Genomic DNA, 14,078 nt, shown 5'->3' with positions numbered 1-14,078 from the left:
ACACTGCTTTCTATGCCTGCTATGAAGTTTAGCTGCCTGCTAAGGGCGGATATTTAATTAAACCGTTGGCGGGGGCAATAAATATGAAAATTATTTTTGTAAACTTTCAAAACATAAGGGTCCAGTGTGTAGGGTTTGTCGTCATCTAACGGTGAGTGTGCAGATTGCAACTCACTGAAAGATCTCCAGTGTGCCAAACATGTAGGAGAACTATGGTGGCTGACAGGAAAGGCCCTATCTACAGCCAGCGTTTGGTTTGTCCGTTCTGGGCTACTGTAGAAACATGGTGGACTCCGTGGAAGAGCATCCTCTCTCCCTATGAATATGAAAAGGTTATGACCTGGAAGAAAATCACTCCAAAAACTGAACGTATTGGTATTTGGTTACACCCCTACACCTTGGCATGGACGACCGTACATCTTTGTGTTCGTGTGGCGCACGGTGTTCCCCCGTGTACAGCATGTCAACCCTGTGCGTGTCCCCCCCGGTAGTGTCCTCATAGCCTCGTCTGTGCCTCGGGGATGTAAATCTCGATGCTGTCGGCGCTCTCCGTGGCCGAGTTTTGCCGCACAGATGCCGCCCTCTTGGCGGCCATGAGGCGCCTCCTGGCCTCCTGCCGCTGTTTCTCCGAGCTCTCCAGCGAGCGGTCTCTGGCCAGAGGGGGGTGGTGGTGGGGGCCCTTGGATGGCTTTTTTGGCACCGGAGGTGGGAGCCTCCTCTCCTGGTGGGGAGAGGACGGTAGGGAGGGAGGGAGGGTGGGGGAGAACATTTCAGGAAAAAGACAAACATGTGTGTGTGTATGTGTGCCTGTGATGCACAGTGTAACTGCCATCTTTAATGCAGCTTTAGTGGCTTGTAAGCCTCTGCACTTCTACGTGTTTAAGTAAAGAAGAGGTTAGATGAAATAGATGTTCCGTATCATTTTTGTCCGTTCACTTTTTTCATCCTCATCACTGTGTCAGTGCAGCTACTCTGGAATCCTAACTCATTCCCTGCTCGCATTGGTTCTCACATTTGTTCTATTTCCGCTACGATATAAACTTTGCTGTAAAGCTATCTGCATAGGGACGGCTGTACTTGTACCTAGTGGACCTTGTGTAGTCTTTCATATGCATGCTAGGTAGGTATTCTAGTATAATAATACATAAATATACTGCATTGTTTGCAAGATTATCCTGTGGCAAAGGTCTCTTCCTGCATCTATTTTATGTTTTCATTAGCTGTACATATAAAAACACTGGAGCAATTTCTCTACTAAGCAGAACACATTATTTCTTGTGTCTTTCTACTGACACGAAAAAGTTGCTAATTTATTTTCTCAGAAGCCTTTTTACTGGTGCTTTAACACATTTGGTTTAATGTGCCTCCTAATTCCCTGTTCTAGGTTTTGCTGGTGTTCTAGTGTTATGCACGTCTCTGATTTGATCCAAGAATCTTAGCCACACTCTCTCCTGTCCAACACACACACAACAAAAAAGCCACACACGGTGAAGTGGCTGCAGGCGGCAGAGGGGAGGAAGGGCAGGAGGAAGCATGGGCAGATGAATGGAAAGGACAGACATGATGGAGCTACGGAGGCCCAGAGGTGTCAAGGCCCCGTGCTGTTGTTGGCATTGCAGTTATGCTGATAGATGCGTGGCTGTTTGCGAGCGCCTTCACTGTCGACAAAAAAAAAAAGCACAAAGAAAGAAAAAGACAACAATGAGAGCGAATGAGGAAGCCGGCAGTCAGTATTCCCAATGATGCAAAGCCACAACAGACACTGTTGAAAGAGAGCAACGGAGCAGGCAGAGGACAGCTGGAAGAGATTTACAGATACACTTAAAGATATAGAGAGTATCTGTATCAGCACAGAGACCAAGGCAGACAACCATGCACTGCAAGATCAACAGCAAGGCTTTCGTTTGCGTTTGATAACAACAAGATGTTACTTGTTACGGTGGAAACGGTGGAGTGAGAGTTGGAGAGAGGATGAGTGTTGTCAGTTTGTTGAGTTGGAATACAGAAAGTGTAGCTGAGTGTTATCTAAAATATCTTCAATGTCATGGCTGAATATTTAGCTGATTTCTGTTGCAAAAACAACGTAGATCGAGCGAGCGGAATTGCACCAAAGGTTTACATTGCAGTCCGTTTCACGGCTGCAGAGCTCTCGCTCAATATTGGACCAACTTCCAGGTTGGAAAATACCAGTTTCTCTTTAACACTGGGCATTACCACCTGCATGTCAAACAAACATGGAAGGCTTCCCAGCCAGGAAGCTCAGGTGTGTCTACAATCTAATTATGAGCTAATAAAGAGCTTCAGGGTGAAAAGGATGAGTCTTGCAGATAAAACAACTGGAGCTTGTAAAGTGCACTGTGAGAGGGCTTATATTTATATTAGTGCTGGGCAAGCTAACTAATATATTTTTTTATCGCGTTAACGCATTCATTAATTAACGTCGATAACTATATTATCGCGCGTTAATGCAGTTTTTTTTTTTATTATTAGGCGCACATTTTTAACACAAGAACCGGGCAGCGAGCGGTGAACAGATGTGTTTGAAAAAACATGACTTAGATAGGTTTGCAGTTTTCAAGGTGTATATTTCAAATTGCATTTATTACACCAGTGTTGTTCAACCTTCTCTGAGCCGCGGCACACCGCTACATTAAAAAGATCCCGCGGCACACCAACAACCAAAAACGTTACAAAATGACACCTTTTAGCATAATACAGCATCTATGCCATGGTGTCAAACTCCATCCCAGAGAGGGACAAAACTAACAATAGGACTACGTCGAGGGACAAATAGAATCACCATGTAATAAATAATAATAATAAATTGTTTTTCATATCAGCTTTCTTTACACACACATAGGTAAGGTACATATTTGATTGCACCAGGACCTGCTCTGCGACCTGCCCCACAGACCTGTGTTTCAGAAGCGGAGCGCTCGCGGGCGCACCTGCAAAAATCGCAAGATCCCGCGATAATCTGTAATAACCACGAATTTAAAAAGAGAACAACAAACACATAAAAGGTTACTTTACCTGTCCGACGTTGAATTGCTGTTGATTTGGTCATATATACTGCCACCCACTGGCATGGAAGAGTATTATTACTTAGCCAGACACTATATTGCAGCTCAGACGCTCAACAATGGCAAAGTATTTGCAACAACTAAATAATATTTTTTTGGACATTTTCCCACGGCACACCTGGCGATCTGATCACTGTATTACACACATGAAGATACAGTTGTGAACACCGGCTGAATATCTATTATCAGAATCATTATAACTGTGTTATAACTGCTACTGTGTAAAGAGAATACTGCTGTTAAAAATAACCTGATTTAAAAATTAAATTAAAAATTTTAATCGTTGCCCAGCACTAATTTATACATATCTATACATATCTAAATGTAAAGGCCCCGACACACTATGACACTACGACACACTATAATAGCGCGTCAGATGCAACACATGTCTGGTAATCATTAACCATTAACAATGAAAATGAAATAAATAAACGGAGGGAAGCAGAGACACGTCATCAACTCGCATCATCGCAGGTTCTGCAAAATACAACAAAGAGCAAGCTACATGAACTCAACAGTTTATGTCTTTGGGTGATTACAAGGTGGCACCAATCAGTGTGTGTTCTGTCATCTCAAGCTGTATTCTGATTGGGTGGTTTGTAGACGGAGTTACAGCAGCAGTCTGAAATTTGTGAAACTTGTGACATAGGCTGTTATTGATCTCAAAAGCTCTAAATCAGAAGTAGGCGAACGACAAAAGTTACGGACGACTAAAGATTTCCCCACGGTGTCTCAGGGTTGTTAACTTTCATCTAAAACTCGTAATATGTAACACTGTCAGCTTCATCTGTCCGTCTACGTGCTGGCTTTTTATCATTCAGACAGAGGTGTTTTTCACCTTAATATCCCTAATGGCTTCATTCAGACATTAGAGGACATTTACGGAAAGAGCCAAAATGCTGGTGCGATATTTAGCACCTGGTGTGAGAGACAGAGAGAAGCGAAAAAAGGAGAGGTGAATTAAAATGGTATGATAAGGAGGATCAAGTGTGTTTCCAGTTCTCCAGCAGGCACTGAATAACTTTAAAGTAGATTTTCCTGTTGAAGCTTTAATTAATGACCATGGCGAGCTCACCCCTCTTCTCATAGTGAACCCACTGATACATTTTCACATAATCTTCCTGATGTAACATCATCTGAAAGTAGATTCTGCTGCTCGCTTTATGATGTCTAACAGCACACAAGCACTGAAAGCAATCATGTATCCTAAAAATTCCGTTCCCTTACAATCAAACTGCATTCTCAATTACGTTTCAGGGGAATCATTTTATGGTCGCAGTTTTAAAACACTTGGTTAACGTTGTGAATTTAAACCCAACACAACAAAAGGTGAGGTTTGGGCAACAAAACTACTTGGATAGGTTTTTTAAAACATCACGGTTTAGCTTACAGTAAGTGCATACGTCCCAGAATTTAGGCGACTGTGGCTCAGTGACAGAGCGGGTCGTTCTTCAATCAGAAGATCGGCGGGTTGATCCCTGGCTCCGCTAGTCAGTGACGATGTGTCCTTGGGCAAGACACTTAATCCCAAATTGCAAATTGTGGGCTGTGCCATCAGTCTATGAATGGGTGTGAATGATGACATGTAGTGTAAAAGCTCTTTGAGTTGTTGGAAGACTAGAAAAGCGCAAGTACAGTTCATTTACCATTTCATTTGAGCACACAAAAATAAGTCAACACAGGACACGAACAGCGGTCTCCTGGGTGACAGCTTTGTGTTCTATCCATCCTTGACCTCCTTTAGGAGAAAATGCGTATTGCTCAAAGTATATTTGACGATGCAGTTTTGTATGGGAACGTAGTTTTTACGAGACCCGGTTGTTGAATGGCACAACGTTAAATTTGGATTGTAAAGCGACTGACTTACATGTTCAGATTTGCCATATAACTTTCAATTGCAATCAGATTAACATAAACTGGTGCATGTCTGAAAGGGGCTGAAGACACCAAATCTCAAAGTGTATAGGGGCCTTAAAATAAATATGTTGTTACAGGGGCTCTATAAACTAATGTTGAACAGGCAAACAGCAAAAGCACTAGCACCACACAAAATCCTCCATTCAGATGAAGGTGTTATCCCTGGTCAATCAGTCAGCACAGTGGACGCTTGTATGTGTGTGTACCTTTCGTTCAGGGGGATCCAGGGGTCTCCAGTTGTTGGCTCTGAGCTGGTGAAGCTCATCAAACTTGAGGCTTATGTTCTCGATCGACAGCTGGAGCATATCCCAAAAACCAGCCAGGTCTGAGGCCACGGGACGAGGGTGGGCGTTGGGGTTCTATGACAGTGGAGAAGGAGGACAAGGTGGGGCAGAATTAGTATCAAAGACAAAAGCCAAGGAAGAGAAAAAGGAATAAAAACAGTTTTACACATTAAGTCATCTTCAAGTTAATGTATAGAGAAGCCCAAAGTGCCCCATTATGTGTCCCGAAAAGGGAGAAGTGGAGGAGAAAGCAAGAACATGGAGAACAAAATTAATTCCAGAAACCAACAACATGTGTTATGTAAATCAAATCTTAGTTTTTGCAAAAGTCTATCACACAAAAAGTGAAAGGTGTAACAATGTAAATGACTGGCTGCATGTTCTCAATGTGAGTGTCTTTGACTCACCAAATTCTCCTCACACAGCTCCCTGAACTGTTGGAACTTCTGGGACATCAGGAGCTGAGCACTTCCTACAGCACTCCTCATCTTCCCGAGGACTGCGAGCAAAGACAGAGTTTAGAAGGAGACAAACCTACAGTACATCCATCTGTTCTCCAGAAAATGTACAACGGACCGTTCTAAACGAGTTTTAGCTTTTTAATGTGCTGATGAACTCAACATTTCTTTGGTGCAATTATTTGTTTTTGACAACACCATTGGTAGGCAAGTGACATAAAAAGTTGATTTGACATTTTTACCTTGGGAGCTTCTTCTAGTTTTACTGTCAGTTGCAGAGTGTTATAGCGGCAATAGAGATGTCTGTCTTCTCTCCCATATAATGGAACTAAATGACAATTGGCTTGTGGTGCTCAAAGTGACAAAAAAATGTATTTGAAAAACTCAAGATAATCCACAGACCTTGCTGTGATAAGTTTTGTTTTAGGAACTATTTTCTTTCTACTGAACCACACCCGCCAACCGCATCACCACGCAGAAGGAAGCGTGCACCTAAACTAGCTCACGTAGCACCACTGAGCTAGCTTTCATTACAGCTCAGCTGAGAAGGACTCCGTCATTGTTTGCATCTTGAGTTGTCACGAGCACGAGCCCATGTGTAGATGCACACTTCCTTCTGCACCGCGATACGGTTGGCTGGTGTAGTTTGGTAGAAAGAAAATAGTACCTACATGAAACTGGAGAGAAGGCAGACGTCTCCAACACTCGGCAACTTAAACCAAAACAATCTAGATTGATAAATAGCTCTTCAGGTAAGATGAAATATAGTAGTAGTTTGGATTTTGGGGTGTCATTTTAAGACTTCATAATTTTATTCAAAACTCGTTCAGTGTCAGTGGTCTCTACGAAAAGAATTATTGGGATCGGAAATCAAAAAAGACATTTTGATTAAAGTGTTCAAACGCATGCATGCACTCTGTAACGACACATTTCTTCATATTAAGGGGTCATAAGTAAAAAGGTTGGGAACCACTGCTCTATGCTTACTGCTTACTTTTTCATAATTCATTTCAATTTAAAAAAAAAAATTCTGCCAGCGTAGAATAAAGTACTATTGTCAGATTTTAGGGCAAATGAAATGAGACCTCTCCTACGTAGCAACGTACATCCTTGGACCCCTAGATATGACGAACAACACACACTAAGACATACCATCTTCAGGCAGGTCATTGTCCCGCTGGTCGAGCTCCATCTGTCGACACCAGCCCTCCATGCGGTCGGTCTCGGCCTGCAGCAGCTTCAGAAACCAGCGTCCATCTCTGTGACACACTGACCGCTGAACCACCTGCCATTCAAGCATTTAGACCAGGGTATTCAATTACAGGTTGAGAAAATCTCCTTGTGCAAAGGTCCGGAACATTACAATATCTAACTTTCACTATTTAGTGCCATATATATGTATATATATATATATTCAAGAAGCCTAGTAGTAGTAACAATGTCTCTGTGTAGTCAACAACTGTCAAATCAAATATAGAAAGTACACCAGAGGTCTTCAACACATTAGTCAAGCGCTCGTCCACTGACCAATCACGGCGCACGTTAATGCTGACGTACTTAGCAGGCTACCTCAGTGCCACTTGGCACGTCAAAGAATATGTCCAACATGTCAAACTAAAGATCTGATTGGTTGAAGACTATGACAATCAACAATATCGTCCCCATTTACTTAAACTGCAAAGGCTCTCTAGCGGGCATCTGGTCTCTCTACTTACATAGAGACATAGGGGCTGATTGTATAAAAGCTCTCCTTAAAACAAGCTGTGCTGGAAGCAGAGCAACAGAGGAAGACAGGAGCTGTGCAATGAGAAAATAAGCTAATGGGAAAAATAATTATAATACATGTAGTGTATTTGTGAGTCTGTTTAGGCCAGCAGAGAAGGCTTAGCTGGCCCTGACGGCCCACCACTGTTTGGTAGTTATGATCAGGACGGAGGTTGGTAAAAGATTCAACTCTTTAACAATAATAATATACAGTATTTTTATGTATCTTAGGGATTTCTTGTGATTCAGTGTCTACGATACAAGAAAAAAATATTGATTTATATTTCCAAATTATAAATGTCTATTATATCAGTAATGTGTTCATTTCAGAACACAGACCTATTGATATACAAATCACTGAATCGATATGTCTTCCATTCATGTTTTTTGTTATTGCTGTGATCATGAAATCTAAAGGAGTAATTATATATTCTTATTATCAAATTCAATGTTGGTGATGAAAACAAGCTACAATTTTTCATAGGAATGACATCACTGAAAATATGGAAACATTTGGAGCACTTAAAGCTATACCTATGTAAAATAATGCACTGCAATTTGTAGGTATCCCACAAAATAATTTCGTATGTTATCCACATTATCATGAATGAGGCTGATGGGTCCAACAAACACCGATCTTTCAGCAAGGAGACTGATGTTTGCTCCTCATGTGAAAGGAGAAGTCAATGTTGATGTACTCAAATGTAGCCACGGCACTTCCGTGGCTATTTTAACCCAAACAACGATCTTTTTCGAAACCTAACCAAGTATGTTTGTTGCCTTAACCTCACAACATATTTCACAATCTTTTCATAAACCTAACCAAGTAGCATTAGTTTCCTGTGAAGACGGAAATTTGTTTTGAAAAGACGGCATGTATGTAAAAAGCCGAAATTGAAGCTCCTTGCTGGCTTTTGTCACAAAACGTACGAAAAATAGTAACTTTTCGTAAGACATCATACGAACTGTTGAGGTATATGGATATGTTGATAGAGCTGGTGTGAATAACTGAGTATAGAGAAGAAATGAAACAAAAACTATTTACATCTCATATCAAGATAAATTCCAGATGTCTGTGGAGAGATATGGAGATGGATGCATGAATAGACTTAGTTAAATTATTAAAATTGCTTATCCTTATACCAACATGTAATCATGAGTAAATATTAAATTAGTAAAGAAAATGCCCAGGCACTTCTTTTGTAATTGATCCACATATTGATGGTTTTGCCATTTTCTTTCGGTTATCACTGAACACAGACCCACATACCTCCAGAATAGCAGAGCTGTTGAAGTTGACATCCAGCGAGTCATCCGTTACACTGTCTATCCATGGGTCTGGAGGGGGGAGAATGGACGGGTCAAAGCCCACATCATCATAGTCATCGGAGGCACAGGCGTGGTAGTGGTTCCCTGAGCCCTGGATGCTGACGGTAGAGGTGGCAGCATCGCGGGAGTATTGTCGAGAGAGGGCACCGGATGACAGGACTTCCATGTCGGTGTCTGAGGAGTCCAGAGGGGTGTCCAGCAGGTCCGGCATGTCCATATCTGCCTGAATGGAATAATGGATAAATCTCAATGAGTTGTTAGAGTGGTAACAGTCTGTTAAGTCTTTGTCTGACCACTCAATTCCTAATTATATTCAGTCTAATTGGCCCGGGTAGAACTTGATTGTCGTGCTGCACCATTTTGGATAGGTTTGAATAACTCCTGGTCTATTTTTCCAGCTGTCCTTGAGTTCCTCTTTGAACACTAAATGATCTGAGAGGACCCACAGAGTTGTTAACTCTGTCTAACTATAGACATTTTTGTAACTAATAAACAGACAGTGGACAGACACAAAAAACACAAGTGCTGTGGAGGAGGTAATGATTTGAGTGGGGTAACTCGATAACAAAACAGCAGTAGTGGAAGCTTACCTGTACCGCTGCTGTCACACTGTTGGAACGCTGGAACCGACGATACCTGAAGACAAGAGAGAGACAGAAAACACTTAACACCAAGATTTTTTTCATGTCTGCTTTGAGGGATCAAATTCATGATTCAAGTGGTGTTGATGAAATAAGGCTTCCATTTCCCAAAAATTGGTTACAGGTCCCAATTGACCCTTCGCTAAGCCTCGCTCCTGCTGCTACTCCATCAAACTGCCAGAGTTACCATGGAGCCCACAATGTCACTATCTGCACTCCCTGAAGAAATATGAACAAATTCTTAAAAAAAACTGAAAAGTAATGTCAGAGAGAAGCAGACAGAACGGTCGACAATATGTTTGAAGGATAAATCCAGGATGTCAAACTGATTCAGCAGTGAAAACAGGTCAAAAAGATAAAGATAGAAGCTAAAGAAAAGAAAATACCTTCAGTAGCTAACGTAGCATAGAAATGCTAACGCTAGTTAATAATTTGGTAATGTTAGCTCCACAGGTTTTTATTGTTGATACATAACGTTTTAGAAACATAAATCTCCTCCCAACCTCTCCGGGTAACGAGTATCACTATCGCACGTTTAACCACGACGAGCTCCAAATCCACTAAACCAGCCTGAACATGAAGAACATCTGAAACCACTGTGAGAGTCTATGGAGCAGAGCGGGATAGTTGTCGAACCCTGGTCAAAGCCACTGCACCTCTATGATTAGCCAGTCTGCTTTTGAGGGCGGGACTTAGTGAAGGGTAAATTCACAGACCCTAAACCAGGGGTCGGCAACCCGCGGCTCTTCAGCCCCTCTGTAGCGGCTCCCTGAGTCTACATCCACACTAATCGTTTTAAAACGAAAACGATCTCCGTCCACACGGCGTTTCAGAATCGTCTTCAGAACTCCGTCCAGATTAAAACGTCTGAAAACGAATATCACGTGACTATTCACGTACACTGGGCATGATGGTGACGGTGTAAACAGGAAGTAGAATGGTTGCTTAGTTAAAAAAAATACGACAGAGTAATAAAGTAGTCTTTAATAATGAAAGATCGTGTTTGATACTTAAGATCTTCTTTAAAATCTTCCTCTATAAACTCAAACAGACACATTTAGTGGAAAGTTTTTGAAGTTTTATTTTTCAGACTTAGTTACAGCGCTGCGGGTCTTCATCTCTCTCTCTATCACATGAAATGTACTTTAAATAAACACTTACACATCAAGGTTTACTAGAATATGGGTCCATAAATGTGGTCAACACACGTCTCTCACTCGTTCCCTCTCGGTTTCGTTGTTGTCTGTTCTCACTCGTAGCTCTGCTGGTGTCTGAAGTCTCTGTCCTACTGGAGAACATACATTTACTGCTTTTGTTCCTTTACATTTTATCTGCGGACTTCACAATAGTTGTGCAGAACAAAATAAGCATTAATAAGAACAGTAAAGTCCTCCGTTTTGTGTCCATCACCCTCCCCAAAGCCGCTAACCGTGACTTCAGACATCCGCTCTGTAGGTCTGATACCTCCGCTGGACACGCCGCTCACTAATCGCTCCATTAACAGCTGCTTCCTCCGTAATAAAGCAGACTTTAACTGAACAACAGCTGCTAGTAAAGACAACACGGTCAGCAGCACCTGTAATCAGTTGTCCATGTTGAATTAACCTGGTAGTCGACCGGTAATGAAGGCTGCCGTTATTTGTGAATTTCCGGGTAAGGATCACGTGATAGGGGTGTGACAAATCAGGGAAGGATACGCCGTGACTGCTAAGAACCAATCAAGTAGCGAACACGTACAAAACATTCAAGCATCACCTTAAGGAATGGCTTGTTGCCAATCAGGTATGCAAGCATTGATGTGCTCTCTGTCCTGCCTGCTTGTTTCGCCTATATGTGCATTTGTCTTGTTCAGTGTTGCTATTTTCCATTTTTTGACGTGTATGTTATGTGCTTCAGTGTTATACTGTATATGTGCTTGTACTGTAGGTTTGTTCTGCAGCCTGTTATGTCTGCTCTGCTCTAATGTCGTCCCTGCAAATAAATAAACAAACAAACAAACAAACGTGATCGTTTCCAAATGTATGCGTTTACGCCGTCCACACGACGAAGCAACCCCTGGGTTTTTTCAAACATATCTATCCTCGGGAGCGTTTCAAACTCCTCCGTTTTCGGTGCTCGAAAACGCCGGCGTAGTGTGGACGCTCAGTGTAAATGTAGCAAAACATGCGTTTTCAAATGGAAACGGAGTAATGTGGACATGGCCTCAGGCTTTGACAAAAAATAAAATAAATAACGGTTATTTTTAGATTATTTTTTGCACAGTCGACAATCTTTCAAAGGGAACACCTTTTATCTTGGAGTTTGAGGTGATACTGTCACTGAAATTAGCAATAAAATGTCAAGAATTGTCTTTATTCTTGTTCTATAATTTCATAAATACAAAAAACTATAGTTTTTGTATATAACTATATAAAACTTTATACGCTGTGGTATCAAATAGCTTTTGCGGCTCCAGACAAATTGTAATTGGTGGAAAATAGGGCAAAATGGCTCTTTGGATAGTAAAGGTTGCCGACCCCTGCCCTAAACGGACATGTAAATCGGGGCATCTCCTGGTGACAGACCTGAATAGACAGGAGTCTGATGAAAACTGCATTGAGTTTAGAAGTCGGTGAAACTGGTCCTCAGCAACAGTTATTTGAGTTTATCGCAGAGGATAACCTTAGCAGATGAGTCTGTGGGTGTTTGTTTGTGACCAGAGAGAGAGACATAATGAAACGACAGACGGATATGAATCAGCTAGACTGAGGAAAAATACACCTCATGTAGCATGACGTCAATAACTGAACACATCATCTAATCAGGTTGCCGTACCAAAAACTTGTGACGAACTAAAAAAGCTTAAATATAAGCCAGTGATCTTTTACACGGGGAGCTCACGAGTGCAAACATCTGTAGTATATGCAAGAACATATGCTTGTACTGTGGCTACCACAACAGTCTTTACTCAGAGTAAGCCTATGTTATCATCGCCAATAGAAACACTGGACAAAACCGCCAACAAAAAAGCAGATGTTTCAGGATTTAGAGGCCTTCAACCTACAATCTTTCTAATGGTCTCTGGTTGCCAAAAGGAGTTTGATTGTAGAATCTATGAGAAAATTACCCATTTGTATGAGAAAACTCGAGTGTAGTTATATTAACACAAGTTTATCGTCCCAATCTCTAGTTTCAAGTCTTCTTCAATACAGCATGATGCTCATTTAGAAAATGATGGTCCCATTTAGGGTACAATAGACCATAACGCAGTGTAGGGCTACCTTGTGATCGAAAAGTTACTACCACTGGGTTGCTACCACTGGGTTGCTACCACTGGGTTGCTACCACTGGGTTGCTATCGGAGTTTATATGGACACTTGACTATTCTTTTCAGACAGACTATATTCATCGATAAATGTATTTTTTTTACTTGCTCTTAAACCAAATGTCCAGTCTTGCGCATGTGTTTCGTGGATGTTAAATGGTCAAGTACATTTTGACTTAAAGGTCAACAAAAAAAGATTACCCTCTGTCATCCTCCACTTGCACCCCTACAGAGGTAAACTTGGATGGGTCCTCTGGATCTGGAACCTCCTCCGGTCCATCCACCTACAGGAGACAGGCAGGATGAGTCCATTATAAGCACCAACAATGAAGCACATTATTTGCTTTATTTTGTCTCTCCGCCTTCACTGCTGTCTCACACATACCTGGATACCTATGGAGAGACATTTGCCCTTCCTGAGTGCTTCTTTCCTGTATACGTCCCGGTGGTCTTCAACAACTGGCCCCCTGCTCAGGATTGAGGGGGTGGGGGTGCTGACTATCATGGTGCTGTTACTGACGTGCTGACTTGCTGGTCCATGGACCTACATGGAAATAATAAGAAGAGACAAAGTGCATTGTGAATACACTATTTACAAAAGCAATGAAAAGTGTTTTTTTTATACAAAAACCTTTTGGTAGCCTTTTCAAAGTTACAATCTGTTAACTGCACAAAACAAATGTTGATTTGTATCAGTACAAAGCACTAACCTGTGCATTAGCAGCTTCTATGGCGGCAGTCAGGGCCTTCATGCTGTCGATGCTTTCTGTTGAGTTACTGAGCCCTGATTGGATGGTCATGTCACCTCTGGGTCCCTCCTCTTCCATGTATGCATCCTGGTTGGTTTTAGAAAACATGGAACATTGCTTTCAAGACAAGGGTTAATATGACCATTAAATATCACATCAAATGTTATGACAAAAAGCTGGAGGTGCACAAAGTCATGACTGTTTGAATCATCTTCTGTTCAGACTATGGCCAGTACAAATAATGAATACAACGAAAATAAAAACTCTTACGTAACTTGTGCAGTATAATTGATGTTTTAAAAAATCCAATGGTGTGCTCACAATCTCCCAAACACATCCATCTTTGCTAAAACCTGATATAGTTTTGCTATATCAAGGTCCCCATTTACTTCAATTCATTTTTTCATTTTCTTTCTCTGTTTTTTTATTCTTCCTTCCCAATGGAAGCATGGGAGGAAAAGTACGTTTTCTTCAAGAATTCAAGGTAACACGGGGTGGGTAACTGATATATAAATGCTCATTTTTGGGTAATTCTTTAAGCAAGTGAGT

At 41.5% G+C, this 14,078-nt stretch overlaps 1 protein-coding gene across 1 annotated transcript in view; it reads right to left on the bottom strand.

The window, feature by feature from the left end:
* Window positions 1-496: 496 nt before the first annotated feature.
* Window positions 497-14,078, bottom strand: part of LOC306706262 (disks large-associated protein 1-like) — a gene marked incomplete at both ends in the record, with an annotated part of 50,050 nt that continues 36,468 nt past the window's right edge. Inside the window, 9 exons of the mRNA XM_079173262.1 lie at window positions 497-721; window positions 5,207-5,359; window positions 5,692-5,783; window positions 6,895-7,027; window positions 8,807-9,058; window positions 9,426-9,471; window positions 12,982-13,064; window positions 13,166-13,324; window positions 13,491-13,616. Coding sequence (XP_079029388.1) covers window positions 497-721; window positions 5,207-5,359; window positions 5,692-5,783; window positions 6,895-7,027; window positions 8,807-9,058; window positions 9,426-9,471; window positions 12,982-13,064; window positions 13,166-13,324; window positions 13,491-13,616 — 1,269 coding nt within the window. The remainder of the gene's footprint in view (window positions 722-5,206; window positions 5,360-5,691; window positions 5,784-6,894; window positions 7,028-8,806; window positions 9,059-9,425; window positions 9,472-12,981; window positions 13,065-13,165; window positions 13,325-13,490; window positions 13,617-14,078) is intronic.

The sequence above is a fragment of the Pholis gunnellus genome (assembly GCF_910591455.1).
Source record: "Pholis gunnellus genome assembly, chromosome: 14".
Classification (NCBI taxonomy): Eukaryota; Metazoa; Chordata; class Actinopteri; order Perciformes; family Pholidae; genus Pholis; species Pholis gunnellus.
This window is presented reverse-complemented; position numbering and strand designations above follow the sequence as displayed.